At 43.3% G+C, this 22970-nt stretch overlaps 1 protein-coding gene across 1 annotated transcript in view; it reads right to left on the bottom strand.

The window, feature by feature from the left end:
* The window catches only part of ankfn1 (ankyrin repeat and fibronectin type III domain containing 1), a 151861-nt gene that overhangs the window by 11729 nt on the left and 117162 nt on the right, over nucleotides 1-22970 (bottom strand). The window contains exons 14-22 of the mRNA XM_050060779.1: nucleotides 20991-21098; nucleotides 13086-13185; nucleotides 11177-11309; nucleotides 10348-10464; nucleotides 9479-9694; nucleotides 8619-8785; nucleotides 6707-6860; nucleotides 6021-6189; nucleotides 4065-4231 (exon numbers count right to left, since the gene is read on the bottom strand). Of these exons, the coding sequence (XP_049916736.1) occupies nucleotides 4065-4231; nucleotides 6021-6189; nucleotides 6707-6860; nucleotides 8619-8785; nucleotides 9479-9694; nucleotides 10348-10464; nucleotides 11177-11309; nucleotides 13086-13185; nucleotides 20991-21098 (1331 nt within the window). The remainder of the gene's footprint in view (nucleotides 1-4064; nucleotides 4232-6020; nucleotides 6190-6706; nucleotides 6861-8618; nucleotides 8786-9478; nucleotides 9695-10347; nucleotides 10465-11176; nucleotides 11310-13085; nucleotides 13186-20990; nucleotides 21099-22970) is intronic.

Raw genomic sequence — 22970 nt, 5'->3', positions numbered from 1 at the left:
TTTTGCATATGTGTGGCTGCCTCCGTGTGTTCTGAGCAGAGTGCACGCGCGTTGTGCACCCGCCTAGAGACGCATATTACTAACTTGTTTAACAGCGAAATATTGTGCCGTTGACTTTAGACCAGGTTTTTGTTGGTCACTGGCGCATTTGCTTTTCCCGTCATCTAACTAGCAACGCGCCATGACTGCGCCTGACCACTCCTCATTTTTAGACGAACGCGCCCAGAGAAGCGCAAGTTCATTTGCTAGTTAGACGAAGAGGGCGCAGGGCGTGAAAATGACAACTGCGCCGGCATCTAAATAGCAATGACACTTGCGACATGGATTATGTGCCGTCCGCCATCCGCTTTAGACCATCTAAATAGGGCCCTAAGTGTCATTCAGTTTTGTCATGACAAGTTGACATTCAATTTGTTTGGGATATCCTTATTATGACAACTTGACATTAACAAAGCCAGAAGATGTCTTTGTATCAATCATTATGTCAACTTGTCATAAACACAAAAAGAGGTGCATTTCTTGTTAATGTCAACTTGTCATGACAAAGACATCTTCTGGTAATGTCAGTTTGATTAATGTCAAGTTGTCAGCAGTCATAAAGGTTTATGACATGTACATAATGTTCATGACAGGTTAATGACCGTGTCATGTCATAGTTATGACCTGGATGACCTTCAAGTAAAGTGTTACCAAATATTCTTGTAAAACAAAAGCTTTTATAAAGTGTAGATACTTTCATACAGTAACGATGTATTTATAAAGTTTGGGCATTTTGTCGGGTGTAGACATTTTTGTAAAGAGAGAATGTTTCTATAAGGTGAGTGTGGACACTTTCGTAAAGCAAGGACATTTTTATTAAGTTTAGATATTTTTGCAAAGTAAGGACGTTTTTATAAAGTGTCAATGTTTTTGAAAATAAGGACATATTTCGTAAAGCGAGGACATTTTTTTTAATTTAAGTGAGACTGTTATTGAAACCTGAACCTCCAACATACAACATCTGGATTCAAAAGGTGCGGGAACTGTCTGAGATGGAACATATCACATTTATAAAAAGGTGAAATCCTGCAGTGATGCACGAGGGACTTTTGAAACTCAAAGGAGAAGGTGAGGAGAGCGTAAGAGGCAGGTTTGTCTGCAAGGCTCATCGCAGGGCTAAAACACCCACCAGGTATTAATAATGTGCTATTAAAGCTGCACTGCTCCATATTTCTATATTTATGCCTCTCTTACTGAATTTTAACTTTTCATTTTCTATCCTCGAGTTCTTCAATGAATTGCTTTTAAATGTCCTTTTTATAAAGTGTCTCTTTTCACCAATGTTTTATGCTAAACGCTTTGAATTGCTTAGTTGCTGAAATGTTCTAGACAAAGAAACTTGCCAACAATTCCCTAAATGATTGAATTATGATTTAATTTGAAGTGATCATGTGAATCTCTCTTCCTATTTTATGTCATGGCTTTCTACTGATGCTGCACTTTATGTATGAAAGAAGCTCCAAAACAAAAGTCTGACTGACTGATGAATATAAAGACATGAATCACTACAGGTCTAATTAAGGTGACATAAAATCAGCTCTTTCAGTTCATCATATACCTCAGACAGATTTTCTTCTTCTAATGTGTGCTGGTGTTTTCAGCTGTAATGTGGAGTAGGAATAAAAAGCCGTGAAGAAGAAGCCACATGTGTGCAGACGTTTCTACAGACAGCCGTCTGAAAGTTTCCTCCATCAACATGTGGTGAGTCTAAACAAACTGTCCAATTAGACGACGGCATCACGTCATCTTCACACTAACCCACTTTCACTGCAGCGCGCACACTCACACACACACACACACACACACACACACACACACACACACACACACACGGTGTCAGGACCTCCCAGATTAGACACACTGAGGCACTAGTGCGTGTGTGTGTTCTTGTACTTCTATATTTGTGAGGACCAGTTTGAGCTCCAGATCTTTGTGACATTCAAACAATTTTTAAAAATGTTAAAGTATCTTTAAGAAGTGAGGACATTTTTAGAAAGTGAGGATGTTTTTGTAAAATAAGGACGTTTTTATATAGTGTCGCCATTTTCGTAAGATGAGGAAGTTTTAATAAAATGCCTACATTTTTGAAAATAAGGACAATTTCACAAGGACAAAGTGGAGACATGTTTTGTAAAGGGAGGCATTTATATATATATATATATATATATATATATATATATATATGTACACACACACATATATATTTCTTTTTACAGAGAGTGAAAGTGAGTGTTTATATGTTTTTACAAAGAACATGAGGACATTTTGAAACATGATAATGTTTTTGTAAGTGGGGACATTTTTGTAAAATGAGGAAATTTCAGGACATCTTTCAAAAGTCTGTGAAATGTTTCAGACTTGAGGAGGTTTCATTTCCCTCTCAGAGAAAGGGAAAGTTGAGTGTGGTGTTGACCTCCGCACTGCAGCTCTGTGAATATGAAGTAAGGATATTTTTGAGAGGTTTTAGACCTTGGGAGGTGAGAATACTTCGCAAAGTAAAGACATTTTTGTACAATAAAAGGAGTCGAAAGATGTGGCTTTGGGTTAACGTCAGGGTGTACAGCTTGTGAAAGTATTGTAACAATGAGGGTCCTCACAAGTACAGAAGTCCTAAACTCTGCGTGTGTTGGCCCTTTTCTCACTCTGTCCTTCACATCAAAATTTTTTCACTGTCTTTCATGACACACACACACACACACACACACACACNTTGTGGTCGGTGTCCATTAACGGCGGCGGTGAGCTCTTCACAGAGAAACCTCCAGACAGATTTACTTTCATACTTGTGGACTTGTGACGGAGCAGCGAGCAGCAGCTTCTGGACTCTCTAGAAAAACAAGCTGTTTAACAGCTGATACTCCGACAGTTACACTTTACTGCCTCAATAAACGTCTCTAATTGGATTACACACTCATTTGTTTTCACGCCGCCTTCATTATTTAATGTTATTTTTCTTGGATATGAAATAAAATTATATTGAAAATGAGATTTATTGAACTTTTCTCTTTGAGCTGACTGCTTCCTGTCTGATTAGCGTCCACTCTCACAGCAGAGGAACATTTTAAGACTCTGACTGAAGGTCCGGGCGGCGACTTCATGGATCTGTACAGTAGCTGAAACCACACGGGCCGACTGCTGAGAGCAACCAGACTGAATAAAACTGATTCCAGGTCAAACGTAGACGTGTTTTTATTTGACGCGTGAACACTTTGAAATGGTCGGAGCCTCGATTGAGTTATTTTTCCCACAACTATTACATCATTAAGTTAGCGTGACATGTTTTCATGAGCTGGTTACCAAACTTTTTCCGTTGGTTGCACACTTTTGCAGATGATGAAGCACAAATGCAGCAGCAAACTGTCAAACAGTCTGATGGAGTCCTGAGGGATTCACTGCTACTCATTTGAATAGTTTCAAAGTTTTGCAAAATAGTAGATGACTTGGGGGGGGGGGGGGGGGGGNGTCGGGGGGCCACTTTTTTCCGAGCTTTAAAATCGCAGACAGAGAGCGAGACAGATGGTTACACACACACACACACACACACACACACATAGAGAGAGAGCACCCTTGTGGTTTTGTGGTCGGTGTCCATTAACGGCGGCGGTGAGCTCTGTGCAACATTTAACTGTTTAATAAAAACTTGAAGCTTCACTTTACCTTCAGAAAAACTAATGTGGCTGCGACAAATATTAGATTTCTACTCTGACACCAAAGACTTCAAAATGGGAGGAACTGCTCCACCTTAGTAACATCACTGTTACCTGTCTGAGGATCCTACAGATTAACATTGTTAACTTTGATGTCACTGGCACAGATGTTGGCGCTCGTCCTTTCGGGTTCCATCATGTTTCCTTTCCCTCAACCTCGACATCATCGAAACCTGTCTGTATATATCCGAGTGGAAGTCGGTCCATCTGACGCAACGTTCCAGCACCAGTGCAAACACCACAAATGTGTGTGTGAATATCAGTATTTGTACCATACGTGATGTTTCAGAGTGAGAAAAGCTTCTGTGTGTTTCTCACCTGGATGTAGTCCAGTATGAGCTGGTGCCTCTGTTTGGCTGTGGCCACCTCACTGTCAGTGATGGCTTCTCGCAGTGCCTGCTGGGTAATGAGGGCGTCCAGGTCCAGGACGGAGGACAGACGGCAGTACAGACTGATGAACTTCTCTTTGTAAGTGCAGAAGTGAACTGAAGAATGAAAGAAAGAAAAACAGTGAGATAAATATGATGAAGAGGAAGAAGAGATGCTCTGGTGAAGGTTTGTCTTCTGACTGGACTGAAGATAAACACAATGTGAAACCCCTCTTGATCATATTCAACGTGGATAAAAAAACAAATGTGACTTTAAAAACACAATCTGCATCATTCTGTGGTTCAACAATCATTGACATGAACTCAAATGAACTCTGGTTCACACTCAGTAGCTCATTCACATGCTTCTCTTCACTCTCTGACATGAGAACATCGCGCTCTCTGAGAGCTGTGATCTGCGTCTTCATGCAGCAGGAAACAACAACAGCTTTTGGACGTGAGAGGACTCGTCAGTGAAAATCTGAATGATAATTCCTTAAAGTCTTTTTCGTGGTGAAATTTGGTGGAAGTGACAGAAATCTGGTTGCATGTTCAGAGATTCATACGAAGCAGTTTCCCTCAGTGAGCGGCAGCTGGTGTGGCGCTCAGTGTGTGTACAAAGAGAGAGTATTGTGCAGTGTGTATGGGTGTTATTGACACATTCTTCTGTGTGTGTTTATGCGTGTGTGTGTGGGGGTCAGCAGAGAGGCCGTCCTGCTGGAGCCTGCAGACTGATTTAGTGCTTCTCCCTGCAGACGGAGGGGTGTGTGTGTGTGTGTGTGTGTAACACAGCTCAGTCTGTCCACCTCAACACATTCAGTCTGCGCAGACGTCCTGCATGAAGCTGCATTAATGTGTATGTTGCATTTCACTGAAGATGTTTAAGGTTCATTTTAACTCCACTTAAACAGCCTGTTTTCAGCTGTGTGATGACGACTGTTTCCAGCTGATCCAAGAGGGTTTTTAAAGAGTTTATTTAGTTTAAAAAGGAGGAGAATTTTCTCAACACATGAAGAAACACCTCATCCTTCAGTTTATCACAAACATCATCTGAATACACTGGACAGGAAAGGGAGTAAAAACTGTCATGTGAAAATTGATTTCTGTGTGTGTGTGTTAGGTCTGGGGGATGTAATGACTATGTATGATATATCAATATATTTGCGTCTCTCTCTCTCACGCTCTACTATAGTAAAGCCCAGTATACACTTTGGGATTTTGGGCTGTCCCAGACCACAGATGACCAACATGAAAGAAACGTGGCGATATCTGTGGTTGTGGCTCTAAAACGGTGATCCCACATCACACAGTGAGAGAGGTTGAAGGATGGCGGTCGTCACGGTCTATGATCAAAGACAGCCTGTTACCACCTATGTCTACTAACCAACCAATAGAAACACAGCATGAAATGAGCCAAACAAACACGGCGGACAGCAGCTCGCCATGGAGGCAAAACTAAAGCACTAAAAGAAATGTGAGGAAAACCTTGTGAAGCCTTGTGATGTGCTCTAACCAGCTCTAACCATGACGAAGCATGGAAGGAAACAGAGGCGGAGCTACAGCTGCCAGGTGAGACACCTAGAAGCTAGCAAACACACACAGGTAACGTACAGCCCTGATATTTACTTTATATCATTTTTTCATTTCCATGTTGGGCAGCTGTTTATTTTCAAACAGAGAAAACAATCCCTGTCTTTGCATTTTATTTTGATCACAGTCTGTTTTTATAAAAGTGATTGTGACGTCTCAAATGTGTCTTTGACTTGTAACTAAACATGGAGCTTATTTCTTAGAAAACACAGAGATATACCGTGTATCGCCGCTCAGCTTGAAAATACAGAGATATGAATTTTTGTCCCTATCACCCAGCCCTTGTGTGTGTGTGTGTGTGTGTGTGTGTTGTTACCGAGCTCGAACATCTGCAAAGGGAGGTGGAGGAACCCTGACAGGGGTGTGTAGGGGTTGGACTGTCCGGGGGCAGAGCAAACATCATCGGCCGCCGGCAGCAGCAGCAGGAAGGAGACGCCGTGACCGAGCTCCACCACCTCCTGACTGTAGAGACGGAAGTGACGGGCCTGCACACACACACACACACACACACACACACACACACACACAAGACCCACATAACGTTGACGCTCGTCTGCCTTAACGATGCAGATTACACATTAGACCTCAGTTACATCAGTAATATAAAGTAGTAGATCAGTGTTAAGGGTCCAGCTGATATTTAGTAGTGATTTGAGGACAGACTGACGGTGTGTGTCCAATGGGTTCTTCCTGTCCCAAAAACATGTGTCTGTGTTTCCTCCTCCTCTTCAATCACCATATATTCAGATCTTGTCTTGTTGCACAGATTATTTAACTTTTGACAGGTATGATCCCTTAAAAATGGTTTCTAAGGACCTTCTAGCAGTGCATAAGGGAATACTTCAGCAGCTAAGGGCAAACACTTAGAGATTAAAGGGTGAAACATCCAAAGGAAATCTTTATGGTGATTTTATGCAGCTCATTTTCTAAGGAACCCTTCGATGAAAATGTAAGGGCAGCCTTTGCCCAGGTGGTTTTACGCAACAAGGCAAAGGTGTGTACCTGGTGCAGAGGTAGGTTCAGGTGTTTCAGCAGAGACTTGATTGACGTCTGCAGCTCGTAGTACAGTAATGGGGCGTGGCTTTCAGGTCTGGACTCCGCCTCCTCACTCTTCTCACCTGCAGCTGACAGCGTCTGGATCCAATCCCACTCCTCCCTGAACACACACACACACACACAAACACAAACACACACACACACACACACACACACACACACACACACAATTTATCAGCACAGATATTTAACGATTGTTAACGTCCTGTTGTCTGCTGAATATTCTTATTTCCATTTTCATGACACACAAAGAATTACCACCCCGTGGTTGTATGACCCCACCCACCAGCCCACCCTGTGGTTGTAGTTTAGTTTATTTGATAGGGACAATGCAGGTTAACATAGTAACACTTCCACTCGTTACAAACAAGTCAATGTGACTGATGTTCTGCATACAGAGATTATAGCTAATGCTAGTTTCCAACTCCCGTCAACAACTCCCGTATGACTCCGCCCACCAGTCCAGTGTCTCTGACAGTCTCCATTCATGTCAGTGAAAACATGGATACTTCCCACACAGAAGATCTATACAATCAGCACAGTTTCAAGATTAGAGTCACCAATTCAGTATCTGACCAAATGTCTCCCCTTCTGTTCCTGAGATATGACGTTAAAACATGATGATGTCACAGTCAAGCTGACCTTTGACCTTTTGACCTTCATTATTTTATCTTGTTCCTGTTTTGTCATAATTGAAAAATGAATTCTTGAGTTATGGCCAAAAACATATTTTGTGAGGTCTCAGTAATAATAATAATAAGAATAATAATAAGAATAATAATAATAAGAAGAAGAAGAAACAATACAGGGAAAAAATAAAAAATAAATGTTGAATTTACGTAAAATATTGCCAAGTGGGAGGAGACAGATAATGAAGAGAAGGGGGCCCAGGATAGAGCCTTGGGGCACACCTGAAGTAACGGGGGAGGGCTGGGAACTGAAGGACTTGAGTTTAATGAACTGAGTGTGGCTGGAGAGATATGAGTGAAGCCAGTCCAGGGGGGTGTGACAGATGCTGATGGAGGATAGTCTATTGAGGAGGATGGTGTGAGAAATAGTGTCAAAGGCTGCACTCAGATCAAGGAGGATGAGAATAGTTAGTAAACCGTAATCATGAGGAGAATTTTGGTGACCTTTGACCACCAAAATCCAATCATTTCATCGCTGAGTCCAGGTGAACATTTGTGCCAAATTTGAAGAAATTCACTCACAGTGTTCATGAGATATTGCGTTCACGAGAATGAGACAAGGTCAGAATGATCTTGATCTTTGACCTTTGACCACCAAACCAGCCACGGCTATCTCCGGCGCAGAGGCGTAAGAAGTCTATTAGCTCTGCTGCTGAACTCATTAGCATAATGTTGCATATTATCTAATTATTGTGCATCGTTAATAAATCTTTTGATTAGTCACTTACAAGCTTCATACAACCTTTACATTGAGTGAACTGATGATTCATACACGTGTGTCTGTACAGATAAACAGTGAGCTGACAGTCACTATAAAGCCCTGTAAAGCTGAGAGGAGCTGCTGATTCAGACGAAACTCCACAGCCGTGTCTTCACATGCCTGTAGATGTACCTTATGGATTGAAAGCGTCACACGTGGTGTCAGGGACGAGTAAACCTGAACATTGTGTTTCCTTCAGTGATGAATCATCTGAGTGTTCCCTTCTCCACCTCCTGAGAACATTGGTTTCATCTCTGTGTCACGACTATCTTTCTGCCCACTCAGTCACTTCAGCATTGAGCTGATTTTGTGCTTTATTTATCTTTCACATCAATAAAATCTCTGTGTTTTTATTCTTTACACAGAGCATCATCTGTATGTGTGTGTGTTTGTATGTGTGTGTTTATACCTGGAGACGTTGGCGTTGTCTCGTACTCTTGCGTGACACAGCATGTTGGGGGTCCGCTGGGACACCAGGACTTTGATCTGGTCTACAGAGCTGCTGAGCTTCAGGAAGCCCAGGTAAAGTCCGGGGGCCAGCCGGTGGGTGCTGCGTCGCTGGTACGCCAAGATGTCCTGCAGGACAGAGACAATTAAACTGTCAGTCACTAATGTCTGTTGTTACAGAACAACAGTGTATCTGAGTCGTCTTCTATAAGCATGAGTCTCCAGGCCTCCACGTGCTGCCTCCTGGAACAACAATATGATTGTGTAAAACAAGCTGAATAATAATTAAATAACTTTATTACAGGCTCCGTCTCATTTTTAACTAAGTATGGAGGCTTGTTTGTGTGTAAGGAAGATAAACAGTTGGTTCCTTTTTCAATTAAATGGTTTAAATTCCCTGAAGATGAAGAGTGAGGTTGCAAACCACTGTTCATACATCAGTAAACTAAAACTATAAAATGAAAGGATGTTTTGCTGCCTCTCACAGCAGCTGTAGACTGAGAAAGAAATAACTTCATTCACTGGGCCTCGTTCTGTGGACGATAAACCAGGTGCAGACTTCCATCTGTGCCACCGCTGATGAGGAAATACAGCGAGTGCTGGACGGAGCAGTGAGTGACAACAACTCCGCCCACATTTAAGAGGGCTGTCTGAACAGACTGAGGGTCCATGTCTGAAGGGTTACTGTTGGTTCCAAAGGGACTGTACTGAAAGGGTTTGGTAGAAACAGGGCTCATGTGTCCATGGTGGCAGCATGGGTGGCGGGAAATACAGTTATAACATATAAAACATGTTGTGGTCAGGGGAGAGAATCTTCCTCACCTGTATGGTGATGATAAGGATGTCGAGGGCGTACGGCTCCTCAGGTGTGGACAGCGATTTCCTCTGGCTCTGCAGTTTGGTCACCTGCATCCACTTCCCGCTGAACAGCGAGTGCTGGCTCTCCGTGTCACGGATGGTCACCAGCAGCACGTTGCCGTGGCGATCCTTGATGGGCTCGTAGTGGACGCGGCCCAGATTGTGAGTCCCCAGGAGGTTCTGCAGGATGAGAAGACGCACACTTTAACATGTTAGAACAAGATTATAATAATTTAAGTAGAATCATCAGGTCAGCTGACCCAGGGCTCCTCGCTGTCCCACGCTCCAGATTCGAGCTCAGGCGTGAGCGTGCCTTTGCCCTGTCTGCCCCCAAACTGTGGAACAGCATCCAATCAGATCTGCCCCCTCCACTGACTCATTTAAGTCCAGACTCAGACTTTTATTCATCAGCGTTTGAGTCTTCCTGACGAGGCTTTCTCTGACGTCTGCCTGTGTGTGTTGTGTCTCTGAATGTGTGAGCTGTGGACCTGTCAGTTATGTTGCCTCTCATATGTGTTTTTAGTAACTTATTCCTTTTGTGCAGCACTTTGGTCAACGTGAGATGCTTTTAAATGTGCTTAACAAATAAACTTGAGTTGGGCTGAGTTAAGATGATGAAGTTGTATTAAGTTCTAACTTACAAATGAGACTGTGTTGAAGGTTTAGACACAAACTGGATGCAGAATAAAAGCAGGAGGACTCAAACAAATCTACACTTGTGATTCAGTTTATTCACTGACGTGTGTGATGGCGACATCTTTTTTATTAACGCTGATTAAAACCTGCATGACGTCACTTTCGGGTTCATGTCTTGTAGTTTTGTGGGTGCTGACCTGAAGCTGGCCGGCGGCAGTGAGCATCTTGTGGCGGGCCTGCAGGGTGGAGGACGACGACATAGACACTGACATACTCTGTCTCAGCCACCGGACGTCCTCCCACATGCAGGACAGCTGCAGAGACACACAGACAGACAGACAGACAGACAGACGGACAGACAGTTAAGTACAGGCAGAGAGTCATTAAACTGCAGCGCCTCGTAAAGCAAAGTGCCTGTGCGGTGTGTTTGGGGGCGGCAGCAGCAGTCTGATGTAGGCCACAGAGTCACGGATTAAAAACACGTCTGAGGAAATCCAACGAGCACTTCACACCTGATTACTCCAACTACAGACTGCCGCTCTCTGATAAACATTCAGAGGAAGTGACACAGCGTGAAGTGTGACCAAAACACCAGGGGAGAATCGCACTTTCACAGCTCCAACACGAGTGGAAGAAGAAAACACCTTCCAGCCATCAGAGTGAGTTTTCTGATTAACATGCTGCGTGTTGTTCACTGAGCAGGTGTAGAAACAGAGAGGGGAAAAAAAGAGTCTTTAAAGTCCTGAACTCACAGAGGAGTTTGACTTGCGTCCTAAATAGTGCTGTCAAACATATCAATTTATCGATACTTATTGATTTTGAATATTAGAACCAGTTTCTGCAGAATCAACACACCTCGCTCTCTTAATGTTTAGTCGTTCTGTGGTTCTCTGCACAAAGTCGCCGTTGTCTTGTTACATCCTCGTTATATTTATCTTTTAATAAAAAATGTAGTCTGGTCAATAAGTATAGAAGAAGTCCATGTATTGCTTTGCATGCTGGGTAAAAACACAGTAAGGCTGTTACCTTGGTGAACCAGAGGAAGTCCTGCATGAGGGAGCTGCTGTAGGAGTCGTCCACCTCCACGATGGGGATCTGGTCCTCCGCTGTCACCAGTAAACTGTCTTTATGGTAGAACACAGCTGCCAGGTAGATCCCCCTGCAGACAGGTGCATCATGGGAATTACATTTGGTGCTTTTTCTTTCATGTATTGATGTTAAAATGCTTCAAACATTAAGTTTTTCAATTTACTGAGACATGAAATGAGGCATCCGTCTACAGCGGAAGATATATTCAGGTATTTATGGTTTAAAGAACTTAAAGGGACAGTTCACCACAAAATCCCAAATATATTTTTTTCTTCTTGCCTGTAGCGCCATTTATCAGTCTAGATTGTTTTGGTGTGAGTTGCCATAGTGTTGGATAGATCGGGTATTTCTTCGCAGAGTGCATCCACTGCAAGTTCACCTAGCATCACTGAGCTAACTGATGTCACAGCTCAGCCAAGGAGGAGGAGGACGCCATTACTGTTTACATCTCACACTGTCACAAGCACGAGCCTCTCATCCATGAGAAGATGCATGCTTCCTTTTGCGCAGTGATCCGATTGGTGGGTGCAGTTCAGTAGAAAGAAAATAGCTCCTACATAAAACTGCTCACAACAAGCTCTGTGGATTAAAATGTATTTTGTTATTTTTTTAAGCACCTCAAGCTGAGTCTATCTAGTTCCATTATATTGGAGAGAAGACAGACATCTCTATGACCTATATCTCCAACACTCAGCAACTCACACCAAAACTATCTAAACTGGTAAATAGCACTACAGGTAAGAGGAAATATATTTTTCATTTTGAGGTGGTTTCAGTACATATAGCAGCAATACTGATTGCGCGGCTCCCCCTTGCAGCACGATGCTGGTATATGACAGCAAAAAGAAGGGGACCTCAACACTTAAGAGGCACATGACGAAGGCTTGCCATGAAAAGAAAGACGAGAGTCGCCTTCAATGTCCACGTTCGTATCCTTAAAAAAATGCCGGGTTTAAACCGGACTTGGGCTCGTGATTACAGTTAAAGGGACGGGCCGGGCCCGATCTAAGCTCTAGCGGGGAGCCTATCCCAGCTGACACTGGGTGAGAGGCAGAGTACACCCTGGGCAGGTCACCAGACTATCACAGTATTACACAGGACTGTTTTCTGAGTGTTTTCCTTTTTTTAGACTAGTCGACTAGTCTTAAGTAAAATTTTCGTTCAGTCGCCAGGAACATCAACGTATTGAATATTGTACTTTTTATTCCACTGACACATTTATCAGACAATCTTAGTTACTTTTTAAATCAAGATTTTACAAATAAAAACCTCTAAACTTCACATGTATTTTTGATATTGTTGGAGGCCCAAAGAGGTAAAACTACAATACTTCATAAAAAGATTAGAGATTAAAGAAATTATAATCAGTTTAATTATAACTTTCATCAGTCACAGGGGCTGATTATCTGCAAAACAAGTTCTTTTGATAAGGCATATCTCAGTGCATGACTTTTAGGTGCAATGGAGTATTTCTACGTTGTGGTACTGGTACTATTACTTAGGAGTACTTCTTCCACCACTAAGTATTAATCTCTCACACCTAATGACTGACTTGATCTGAACAAATTCACGTTATATAGATAAACAGACTCACAGAACTTTATTTAAATTCTCGTGGAGATTTTAACGTTTCCAAAGATAATAAATCTGTAAATCTCACTGGTTTCTACTGAAGACATAAATCTTTAAAGGACAAATATATAGTTTTATCAGTGATTTCCTAAAACAGCTGCAGACTGTTGTTTCATATAAATGGTGCTTTGTTGGGGACTATTTTCAGCATATAATTCTTTGAGACTTTAACTGGAAACATTAGAGAGTCACAGAAAAGAGTTTGAGCTCAAACCTTTTCAGTGTTTTCACAAACTTGTTGGAGGAGTTGAAGAGGTGTTTCAGACTTCTGGAGACGGACTGCTTCCTGCTCGGGTTCTGGAGCTTTGAGGTGTCTGAAAACAAGAGAAGAAGAAGAAGAAGATACAGTTGTCTTCTTAAGTGGAATTCTACTTTTACAGACCAGTTTCAGGGAGTCTACAGGAATCAGACACTAACATTTAAGGCTTTTTAAGAAGAAGATATTTTTTAACCAAATTTAAAACTTTCTTATTTAAGTCTTTCAGGTAAATATAAAGGTAAAAAGTATATATGTAGTGAGCATATTTTAAAATTGAATGTAAGACTTCTAAGTCAGGTATGGGTGTGACAGTTGATGACATGTGCGACCCACCACGGGAGTCTAAAAAGTAGCTGTTAGCAGTTAGCAGCTACCTCAAAGAAAAAGAACAACGGCCGAAAATATCTGGAAATTGGGAAAACAATGAGGTCTAGGAGCTAATTAACCAACGAGCAGAGGATGAGATCAGTCACCATAAAACAGGGAGGGTAAACGATCGTTACTGCCATGTTAATGCCAGTGTTATTGTTTATATAGGGCTGCAGACGCGTATGTTATATGTCACGCGAGAGGCCAATGCTGTTGTGTTATATGTCACATCTGTCACGCCTCTTTGGATCCCACAATGCTAGCAAGCTGTGTAAAATCACACATGGGAGCAGCATGATGCTGTGGTTGTTTGTGTCTGTGAAAAAATGCAAAGGCAGTGTAAAGAAGGGACTTCGTAGTGGCTCTACAGCGCCATCTCTGTGAAAAAAGGACTATGGAGTAGCTAAACGTGTAAACAATCACACTCTAGTGAAACTGTAAAACTGAGCAGTATTGATCAAATATAAACAAAGATTCTGTTACAACGAGATGTTTTCCGAAACATATTTTAGCTTACTGTTTAACTGTAATTCGACCTGGTTTGTTACCAGCCACCTGCCACATTGTTTCCTGTGTCAAAATGGCCAAGCTCGCATCTTGTCACCCACCAACGGGAGTATTTATTGGTACAGTGCGCTGGCCTTTTCCTCTGTTTACTGTTGTCATATAGCACCAATTTCAAAAGTATTTTTGTCTGTCTGCTGCACAGACAGGAAAAAAGGGGATCTGTCCAGCAGCGAAATTGTGTTGAAAAAGATCACTGCAGACTTTAAGGTTGAGAGACAGAAGTGTGTGTGCGAGTGTTTATGTGTGTTTACGAGGTCAGCAGGGTTGAGTCACTCTCCCATGTTACTCTGACTGAACGTTATCTTATCTCATTCATTCGTTCGGCTGTCTATCTTTCCTCCCCCCCGCCGTCCTTTGCCTCTCTCCCTCCGGCCCGGCGCGGACGGCGGCCGGCCGCTCAGTGATGCCAATCTCCAGACCACAGTGCCCCTTTTTACTCCAGTTAATTAAGCGTCACATAATTACCGTCCTGTAAACAGAGGGCAGACGTTGGAGCCGTCTGACGATCACAAACATGTTGATTATGAGGAGGAGGAAGAAACATGCCGGTGAGTCCAGCGGCTTGGGTAAAGACCACCAGAGGAAACACGGTTAAAAGCAAACCACGGTAGAGACAGACGACGTGATGGAGGAGGAGGAGAGAGACTCTGCTGCAGCACTCACACACTTTCATCTTTAAACGTCCCTTTCAGGTTCTGTCAGAGTAAAAAGCTTCCTGCACAATAATAATAATGTGTCTGTTCTTCTACAGTTTGACCTTCGAGTCATCAGACAGGCAGAAGACGACCTTCAGTTTCAACTGCCTCCAAAACATTACACAACTGAACCTGCAGCAGAGAGTCTGCACAACGTCTCAGCAGCACACACACACACACATAGATAGACACACAGACACACACTGGTCCTGTTATTTCAGTAACAGGTTGAGGCTCTCCGGCTTTGAAAAGTCCCTGTGTGTTTGCAGCGCTGGAGGCTAACGGGGTTTGACAAGTGGATAATATGACAGGAGCGCAGCGGCCTACTGTGCAGCGCCGCACGCCACTCTGAATAAATAAAGAAATGAGTCGGCTGAAAAACACGAGTGGAGCTGATTAATGAGGCGACCACCTTTCCATCTGACGCAGACACAGAAACAGGTTTTAGTTCAGTCCGAGCTGTTCGTGTCTCTTCTCATCTGTCATTGCTGCTGGTATTCATGTTTGATATTTAATTGCCTTTTTGACCCATTCATGCAAATAAATCAGATTTAATACAACTGATACTGACGTGGACAGGTAGAATGAAAATTAGAAATACAGAGAGGAAACCCCAGTTTTAAAACCCGCCTTCTCCATTTTTGTGTAAGTGGTGTACTGTGAGAAGCCAGCTGAATCTTTACTTTCTTTCTGTGCTGCAAGATGGAGGATGTCCTCTAAATTCAGTTACCAATTCTGTTCTATGACATCTACGTTTCAAAAATCAAACCTGACACAGTTACGCCTGGGCCACGCTGCCTGTGTGAGCAGAGCAATGGCTGCCTCCCTGAACTGCTGTGGCTCACATGCATGCAGTGCTCACACATACAGCGTTGCAGCTGTGGCGTTGCCTAACAGCCCAATGTTTCCTCAAGTTTTCCTTCGATAACGGCTGCTATGACTCCTGTATTTCCACAATTGCTCCACTAATTTATGGAGCTGTGTGAATCACGTCATTTTCAACATGGTCCTGCAAATATTTCACAATAAAAGACTTTCGTTAACAAATTAAGGGCGTCTGTCAACAGAAATGTGGTCAGAGGGCTTTTATTTTGTAACACAAACATGAAGTGGTGAGTTAGGAATAAACACTGATTTTACTTTTACTTTTAACAAATCCTGACACCAACTGAAAATGCACGCATGTCGAAGCATCAGCCTTCAGGTTCAGTGACAAAAAACATTGCTAATAATTAAAAACAAACATCAAGTTTTGCAAACTGACAATTTCTAATAAGCTTTCTCCCAGTCCAAACAATCCTGAATAAAGTGGTATGAGCAGTAAAAGTTGCCAAAACCACACAAAAGTCATGAGCCCCTTTTATGTTGCCTCTTCAAGGTGGCAATTTCACGCTGTTATACCACAGAGAGGGACAGAGTTGTCTCTCCTTTCAGGCGGTGTGGAGGGCGTAACAGCACTGAATCACCTCTGAGTTAAAAGGACCAGCAGGATGAGACCATGGACGGGGTGGATGTGCTGTTAAATGATATGTAATGTTTGTGATCAACCATGGGAGATTTAAAAGGCAGCTGCTAGCAGTTAGTGGCTAACTAAAATAGGAAAACATTGAGTTCCAGAAGCTCCTTACCCTCCAATGAGGATGACATCAGCTGCCATATAACAGGGACAGTAGATGATCGTTATTGCCATGTTAATGCTTGTCTCGCCACCAGACAATCAGAGATCTCCACCTTCTGATAGTCTGGGGACACTCCTTTCTAAAGTGTGTTTAACACACTGGAGAAAACGGCCGGCAACAAAGCAATGCCTCTTGCATTTTTGAAAAGGACACGCCCTCCCGGAAACATGCGCTCCCCCTTTTCTCGTCCGCACGGAAACAAACACACAGAGAGCTTGAAAATGGATGCCGAGAGATTTAACTCAGTTTTATCAAACGTGTGCTCAGTCCACAAGATTGTGGAAATGAAGGACTTACAGCGACTTTGTTTAAAACTTTGAACGCAGTCGGACTATGTTTACGAGTACAAGAGTTCAGCGAGCCACCGAAGGACCGCCCTGCAGATTTACGTGCGCGGTCTGCTGAAGGCTGCCCTCTTGCGTCGCCATATTTGAATACAGTGGCCGAAAGGGATATACGTGCTTCGCCCTTCGCGTTGCCGTCACTGGAGACGGTTAAGGTGAAGATCAATCCGGGCGCTTCTGCATGAACCTGTTTTGTACTTTTATGATTCTGTCGCACTTTAAATGGAGGACCACACATATGTTTTGCCCCGTAAGAGGGAAACCACGCCACCAAATAAAAGAAAAAGATCAGATAAGCGAGGACGGGACAAAACGCAAGTGAATATCGGCGTTGCTTATTCCAGCTGGAAAGAACTCCTGAAGGAGAAGGATTTCACAAGGGATGCGGAGGTCGCCTGCTTTCTGCTAGACAGGTAATTCAATCTGATATTTTAAAATCATTTTGGCTTCATGTTTGCAACTGCTTTTCCCTCTCGTCTAAGTTCGAGTGACAGCTACGTTTACGTGCTAACGTTATCCTAGCCTTGGCTAACGTTATCCCAGAGCTAAATAGTTAGCCTAGCCTACGGCCTAATCTGTTGATTCCTCTCGCGCTGCTGCGAAGGCTGCCACCCTCTCCTCCTCCTCTTCCCTCTGGGGAGCCGAGACACACCTCTTCGCTTCGTTCCTGCACCGCCTCTAACGTTACCCCCTCGCCCCCTTCCTCTCCCTGGTCTTCCTCCTCTCTCTCTTCCTCATCTCCCTGTGTCCTGTGGAAGAACACTCTGGAAACGCATATATTATAATTGTACCAACCTATATTTGCCGCACTGTGCCGTGACTATCACATAAAACGTGTTATTTTAGCATTACTGTGCTAATGCTCGTGTTACCAAAACAATTACAAATAAAACACTCCTAACATATATCTCACAGATAACCTATATCTCACTGGTAAGCTATAACATATCGTAACATGGTTTAGATTCCTAAATAAATATTCACCTCGTCGCTAGATACTCCTGAAAAACTCGAAAAACTCTGCTGTCTGCGCAAGGCTTTTTGTCCTACGAGGCCACCGTCACTTACCCGACGGGAGGGGTGAGTGAGTGAGCGCTGCAATCTAGAATCTGACCGCTGATGTCACTGTTACTCACCATTTTTACACACTGAGGCTTTAATGTTGTAGCAAACCAATGTTTGTTATGTAGAGATAAAGTAGAGTAATGGCTTCCTGAGCAGAGACTGATGTCATGCTCCTTCTCTGTGTGTTGTCATCTGAGCTTCTCTGTGGTTTGTTGTGGTCAGTCAGTCCATGTGCATGTGAGTATCCATTGGCTAGCTGATTGCCGCCTCTTTACACTGTGCTTACATGGTGGTGACTGCTGATGTTGGGACAGTGGGAAGTGTAGCACCCACCCTCTGGTTCCCCCTGGTTAGCACTGTTAGCTCTGTCAGCACTGTTTCCACTGTTTAGTGTTGTTTATGGGGTTAGCAGAGTTAACCGCTGGCTGCTAGCTGAGCCACCTCCATGTTGAAAACCGTGTGCAGACAACTCACACACTGAATTTTGAACAGAGCCCCTTTAAGACAGAGCTGACTGACACACACCGACCTGCAGGATTCATCTCATTAAACATTATTAGGAGAGAAAACAACATCGACCACATTATTTATCACATCTGAGTGCTTCTGCACCTACAGGAACACACAGCTCCCTGTGTGTGTGTGTGTGTGTGTGTGTGTGTGTGTGTGTGTGTGTGTGTGTGTAATCGTATATTAAGATATCCAGGCTGATAAATGAGCTCCCTCCACTCTATACTGGTGGCTTTGTACCCACACTGATTACTTTCACACATTTATTTTTGGCTCTCTGAGAATAAATTGTCCAAATACACACACGCACACACACACACACACACACACACACACACACACAGTGGGTGTATATTACAGCTAGGATAATGACTAATTGAGCGTGCACTCCAAACATAAATTCAAACACACACTTGATTGACTTTTGTAGTTATTTTGCACTGCGCCGAAAAATCCTCAGAAAAACGACATCTGTTGTGTGTGTATGTGTGCGTGTGTCTGTGTCTGCTGGCTGCGACCCTAGTGACATCATCGCTGTTGACTCTGAGTCGGTTGAGTGACGATAGTTTTTTTTACCACACACACACACACACACACACACACACACACACTGGTCCTGATGAAGCTGCTGTTTGTGCTCGCAGCTCGGCGTCCTGCACTGACTCGCTCTGTTGCTCGTCCACTCAGCACGCTGTGATCCTCTGATCACATTCACACATTCAGATCCTGAGGAGCCAAAATCTGATCACTTATTAACGGAGAAAATACTTTGATCCACTGATCAGGTCTGTTCAGGTAAACTGAAGACAGCAGCAGACAGATACAGTCAGAGACCAGCTGACAAACATAAAGCAGCTACAGAGACGGACGGACAAACACCCATGCTGCTGATGTTTGGGTGAATCACAGCTTTCTGCCAGTCAGGAGTAAAGTTGACTCGGAGCGGAGCAGCGATGTGTTCAGGAGTTACTGACTGCTGTCTGACTGGAGATCATCAAATTAATGTAAAGCAACCACAGAGAGAAACTTTGTAACCTGATCTAACTCTAACACTCAGACACTTTCTCAACATTTATCTTTCACTTATCTCACCTTGACTTCACTGTGGCGTTTATGCTGTGAGATGGGAGGGAGTATTCATGAGGCGTGAAATCCATCTCAAGAGGCTTTCGTCGTCTCTTTTATTCTGTCTGTTTGTTTTTGGTCGTGTTCAAGGTTTGATTCTTCAACACCGTTCGGCCTCTGACTGCAGGTTTTATCTGACCATAATGTGACCATCTGTCTGTGTGTGCTTCACGTATCTGAAGAATCATTTATCAGATCTACTTCACACTTGATGACTGTACTGCTGTGGACCCAAGGACCTGCAGTGTTGAGGTTGGTATGATATGGACAAAAGGCATATTCAGTATTGATAAACTATTGAGAATGTCTTGATTTTTATTTCACAGATGTTTCAGACTGCCAGTAGCTGGTAATTAAATCCTTACTCTACTTTATAAACGTGGTTGCTTTGTCAAAGCAAACGACTAATATGCCTGTTTGGAAATTAATACATAACAAGTGTATTTCAGCAGTGTTTCAGTGAAGGTTTCATGCACAGCGATGCAATGAGTGCATCCATTGTCAACTCTCCAACTCTCCGTCTCTACTCCCCCTGCATGCCATTAACGACAGCAAAATGCAGTATATATTTATCATATTTTTTCAGTTCAGTGTGAGAGTCTCTTGCCTTTTACTGACTTCTCTGGTGCATGGTGTTTTACCACGAGCGCAGGAGAGACAGACAGCGGTCTGTTACACTCACCACACCACCTCAAGTGCAACAAAAGCCCTGCAAGCAAAGCCAATAAGAGTGGGCTAATTTATTAATGTCTTCCACGCAAAAGGTGAGCTCTCTTAGGCCCTGATCACACACAAGTGTTTTAGCAGCTGAAGGAGCCTTTTTGTAAAAGTTTTTAATGAGAACCCAGAGCTATACCGCTCGACGATAGACAGCAGGTTGTCAAACTGCCCCTGAATCATCCTAAAATATGCCTGATAACGTCCATCATGGAGGAGAAGCTCCTGGACCAACTGGTGGTACTCCCCATGATCCAGCCTCTTTTTTAGGGTCTCGTGGACCCACACAGATCTCTGTTTATCTGCTGACAGCCTCTCACCCTCAACCAGAGCTACAGTTTATCTGCTGACAGCCTCTCACCCTCAACCAGAGCTACAGACAGCACCCTCTGCCATCTCTATGTCGATCCCTATATTGCTGTTTTATCTCTGTTTTTGGTCTCCACCAGCATTTGAGGTAAATATGTCTCCTCTTTGTTCACCAGCTGGTCTCTGAGTCCGTCTGCTGATAACATGACTCGTTTAACACAATACTAACATTACAAATAATGATTAGTGGAGCTTTGCAGTGCTTCTGGATGAGCAGAAGTGACAGTTAACAGAAAGAGAGATAAGTTCAGAGGCAGCTTGTTCCACCTGAGCTCCGAAAACTTTATTTAACTAAGATATCTCCAGAAGCTGAGAAAGGTGACGGTGAGTTTTGAAGCACAGAGACTGGGTTCAGACTGTTACAGACACTTTGTCCACTGCAGTTGTGGAAACTGTCAGAAATGTTTCAGAGAGACTCACCTCCGCAGCAGTAGTGTGTGTGCGTGGCTCGGACTTGCTGCAGCAGACGCTCCATGGCCTCGATGTGTCCCCGCTTCCTGGGCTCCCGACCGTCGCTCTCTCTCCAATCTGAACAAACGACCAGAAGACAAACTCTGAGAGGAGATTCTCAATAAGACCTAAAAACAGCATCTTTTTGTCTCCATGTCAGCCTCCAGTCTTCACTGACTGCAGGTAATCCTAACATCAGCTCGGTGTTTCAGTGTGTGCAGGGAAGCGATGGTGTGAGCTGTCAGAACTTTCTGTTGCCTCTGTCCTCAATATCCCAAGTGTTTAGGTGCATATAACAGTCCTCAGAGAACTCAGGTAATGCAGGTATCGGAGAAGCACGGCTTTGTGATTCTAAGTGTATAACAGTTGTCTTTCTCCAGTGAGCTGATTTCATAAACCTTCTTTAAGCATAAACCTGGTTTCTGTTATCAGGGTAAACACTTTTATTAGTGTACATATGTAGGACAAAGACTGAACAGCAGCATTGACAGCTGAGCAGAGGGATGAGAACATCACGTTATAGTGCTTTCTCATAGTTTACAATGACTGTGTATCAAATTCTGAAAGAAACCAACACAAACGTGTTTGCATAAGATAAATTGAATCCTTTGTAACATTCAGACACACATGTGCTGTGAGGAAAAGAACTGACCTTCTATCAATAATACAGAAGGACACAAGCAATAAAATAGTTTGATGAATTCTGTCTTAGTCAGGTGCAGGTCAGTGCAAACATTCAGAACTATCAGCCTTTGTTCTGATTTTATCACCAATAAAAGTCCTCGTATTGGTTCCTAGACAGGCCAGCATTTCAGTGTTCTTTCGTCGGCAGCTAAATTTCTGCCAACTGAAACCCCTCAGCTCCGGGTGTCACAGCTGGTGGGTGGCCAGTGGCAGCGCCGGGTCAAACCTGTGTAATGGCAGCAACAGAAAGTTTTCTGATAAAGCGGGGAGTTGGGGCTGTTCGAACTGCTGGAGCTGGGGTTTGTGCTGGCTGGGTACGGGTTCCTGCAGCCGCTAACTGTGGGTCTGTCTCTGGAGCTGCTGCCTACTCTACTCCCGGCAAGATGGTCTGTAGCGGTGGGGAGTGAGGCGGAGGACACACTGTGATTTGAGGCTCTGGCTTACATTAGCTCCATAAATGTGAACTTGAAGCTGCAGCTGTGAGCCTTTGGCTGCGATTAGCAGAAGGCTAAACTATTAGCAACATTTTCCCTCCATCTCTGAAACACTTCGCTGATGCTGACACGTGTTTTATTTTGTTTATTGTCAGGCTCTTTTTGATAAGTTCATCTTCCTTTTTGGGTTGCTCTGCAGTGTCAGCAGTTGTTGTCAGTGTTGAAATAACAACTTTCACTTTGCAGGATTCTCCTCCATTGAATTGAACGTGCACACACATCTGCATCTGTAAAACAGCCAAAAAGAACACCGTCTCTCTCTGACATGCCCTGTGATTGGACAAAGTCTGCCGGCACAGATTAGATTTTCTAAAGCCTAGAAACAGAGCCAAGAGGAGGAGCAGAGGTCTAATTTTCTCTCAGACAGCTTGAATTAAAATATGCTCAAAGGTTATTATGGGATTTTTGCCCAGTGATGCCAAATCTAAATTGCTTTTTAAATCCACGATGCAGTTTTGCTGCAACTTTCAGTTCAATTGTATCAAGGCTAAAGACTTTTCTATTCGCTGCTGCCCTTGATTGAATCAAATAATTATTAACTTGCTTGACTGCACAGTAACTTTCATTCTTTTATTTTACTGTATTTTACATATTCCATATAAGCATGTTGTTATTTTCTTGGCTCTTTAAATGTTTATAATGTGTTTCTTTTGCACTCTGAATGTAAATCACTTTGAACTGAACATTCAACACATCCATACAAAGCCAGACACACACACACAGCTCACACAAGCAGCTCAAGGTGAATGTGCCTGCTTATGCAGAGAGAAAG

This window comes from Epinephelus moara, chromosome 13 (genome assembly GCF_006386435.1).
Source record: "Epinephelus moara isolate mb chromosome 13, YSFRI_EMoa_1.0, whole genome shotgun sequence".
Taxonomy (NCBI): domain Eukaryota; kingdom Metazoa; phylum Chordata; class Actinopteri; order Perciformes; family Serranidae; genus Epinephelus; species Epinephelus moara.
The sequence above is the reverse complement of the archived record's forward strand: the minus strand, read 5'-3'. Positions and strand labels throughout refer to the sequence as shown.